Below are 2,775 nucleotides of genomic sequence, written 5' to 3' on the forward strand. Positions count from 1 at the left end.
AGAAGAAGAAGAAGAAATAGAAATGATGCAACACGTTCACAGGGAATTTTCACCTCCCTCTAGATTACTAAGGAGAAGAAGATCTCTTTCTCCAACTTACATTGAGTTGATGCGTCCTGTATCTGAATTAATCCGACCTCGCTCACGGCCTCCTGAAGAAAGTGAGAGAAGATCCCCAACACCAGAGAGAACGCGGCCACGCTCACCTAGCCCAGTTTCTAGTGAAAGATCGCTCTCTCGGTTTGAGAGGATGGCAAGATTTGATATATTTTCTAGATACGAGTCTATGAAATCTGCTTTGAAAACTCAGAAAACTATGGAAAGAAAATATGAAGTTCTGACTCAGCAGCCTTTTACCCTTGACCATGCTCCACGCATTACCCTGAGAATGCGCTCGCATCGGGTACCGTGTGGCCATAATACCAGGTTCATTCTAAATGTCCAGTCAAAACCAACTGCTGAAGTGAAGTGGTATCACAATGGTATTGAGCTTCAGGAGAGCAGCAAGATACATTTTACTAATACCAGTGGTGTGCTAACTCTGGAGATTCTCGACTGCCACATTGATGACAGTGGAACGTACCGGGCTGTATGCACAAACTACAAAGGGGAATGCTCTGATTACGCAACACTAGATGTTACTGGAGGAGATTACACTACATACTCCTCCCAGCGGAGAGATGAAGAAGTACCAAGGTCAATTTTACCTGACTTGACAAAAACAGAGGCATATGCAGTCTCCTCATTTAAGAAATCATCTGCTACAGAAGCAAGTTCCTCATTAAGAGAGGTCAAATCAGAAATGTCAGCAACAAGAGAATCACTTTTATCGTATGAACACTATGCTGCTTCTGAAGAAAAAACCACTGCAGCTGAAGAAAAGTCATTGGAAGAAAGGACTGTACACAAGGCATTTAAAAGCACTCTGCCAGCAACAATCCTTACAAAGCCTCGGTCAATCACAGTTTCTGAAGGGGAGACTGCAAGATTTTCCTGTGATGTTGATGGTGAACCAGCACCAAGAATAACATGGTTCCGTGCTGGTCAACCCATTGCTTCTTCAGGGCGCTTCCAAGTAACACGAACACAGTACAAGTCTACCTTTGAAATTTCTTTGGTCCAGATGTCAGATGAAGGAAGTTACACTGTTGTGGTGGAAAACACTGAAGGAAGACAGGAAGCTCATTTTACTTTGACCGTTCAAAGAACAAAAATTCCTGAAAAATCAGCTACATCACACCCAGCAATCAAATCTCTTGAGCCTCGTGTAAAGTCTCCAGAGCCAGTTAAGCCACCTAAACAAGTGAAATCTCCTGAACCCATCAGTAGCCCCCCAAAAGCAAAGTCACCACCTGGAGACAAGGCAGTACCAGCAGAGAAAGTACAATTATCAACTGCTTCTCCACCAAAGATAAAAGAGCATCTGAAAGCAGAAACTCTTGGAGATCAGGTAAAATTATCTTGTGCAGTTGAAAGCAGCGTTTTAAGTGTCAGAGAAGTGGCTTGGTATAAGGATGGCAAAAAACTGAAAGAAGACCATCATTTCAAGTTTCATTATGCAGCAGATGGCACCTATGAGCTCAAAATCCATGAACTCACAGAATCTGATAAAGGAGAATACACCTGTGAAATTATCGGGGAAGGAGGTGTTTCAAAAACTAACTTCCAGTTTACTGGCCAAGTATTTAAAAATATCCAATCCCAAGTAAGAAGTGTATCTGAAACTCATAAATCAGTTCAGAAAGAAGAGGCAGTTTCTACCCAGAAGAAATCAGCAGTAGCAACTGAAGAAAAAGCAGCAGTTCAAGAAGTCATTAAAAAGTCAGTGGTTACTGAAGACGTCAAAAACTTGAAAGCAGAAATTAAAGCTTCTTCAACTAAAATGACAGTGTCCGAAGGGCAGAAGGTGACATTGAAAGCCAACATTCCTGGTGCCTCTGAAGTAAAATGGGTGCTGAATGGAATGGAGCTGAGAAATTCAGATGATTACAGATACGGTGTTTCTGGAAGTGATCACACGCTAACTATCAAAAAGGCTAGTAACAAAGATGAAGGTATACTCACCTGCGAAGCTAAAACTCACGAAGGCATTATTAAATGTCAGTATGACCTGACCTTTTCTAAAGAGCGCTCCAATGAACCAGCATTTATACTGCAGCCTAAGTCTCAAAACGTCAATGAAGGACAAGATGTATTGTTCACCTGTGAAGTTTCTGGGGATCCTTCTCCTGAAATCGAGTGGTTTAAGAATAATCAACCTGTAAGTATTTATTTAATATATTTACTTGAAAAATTAGAATTTTTCATAAACCAAATTATAATTAAACCATTTTTCCCTCCCTCCTCAGATTGCTATTTCATCACACATCAGAGCAACACGCTCTAAAAACGTATATTCTCTGGAGATTCGAAATGCAGCAGTGAATGACACTGGAAAATACACAGTCAAAGCAAAAAATTACCATGGGCAGTGCTCTGCTACAGCATCTTTGACAGTACTCCGTAAGTTTGTTCTCTGGGTGTTCAGACTAATCACAACATTTTGCCGTGGTGTGGCTACTAAAATGACTTGGGACAAAAGCCGCTGACAATGTTGATGTAGGTCTTTTAACAGGTTCCTGTTTCTTTTGTATGTCATGTACACAGAATGAAAACAGCATTAGAAATCTTTATAACACCCACAGAGGAGCACACAGATGCATGTTAAGAGAAGGCTATGAGCATTTCTTCTAGGATTGACTGTGTTTAAGACCTTGGTGCTGGCAATTACTCTTT

General features: G+C 41.0%; 1 protein-coding gene across 1 annotated transcript in view; it reads left to right on the forward strand.

Annotated features, from left to right (window-relative positions):
* The window catches only part of LOC104493866 (titin-like), a gene marked incomplete at its 5' end in the record, with an annotated part of 15,233 nt that overhangs the window by 10,072 nt on the left and 2,386 nt on the right, over positions 1–2,775 (forward strand). Inside the window, 2 exons of the mRNA XM_010136628.1 lie at positions 1–2,260; positions 2,349–2,502. The exon at positions 1–2,260 is cut by the window's left edge and continues 20 nt beyond it. Of these exons, the coding sequence (XP_010134930.1) occupies positions 1–2,260; positions 2,349–2,502 (2,414 nt within the window). The remainder of the gene's footprint in view (positions 2,261–2,348; positions 2,503–2,775) is intronic.

Source organism: Buceros rhinoceros, unplaced genomic scaffold (genome assembly GCF_000710305.1).
Source record: "Buceros rhinoceros silvestris isolate BGI_N320 unplaced genomic scaffold, ASM71030v1 scaffold2265, whole genome shotgun sequence".
NCBI lineage: Eukaryota > Metazoa > Chordata > Aves > Bucerotiformes > Bucerotidae > Buceros > Buceros rhinoceros.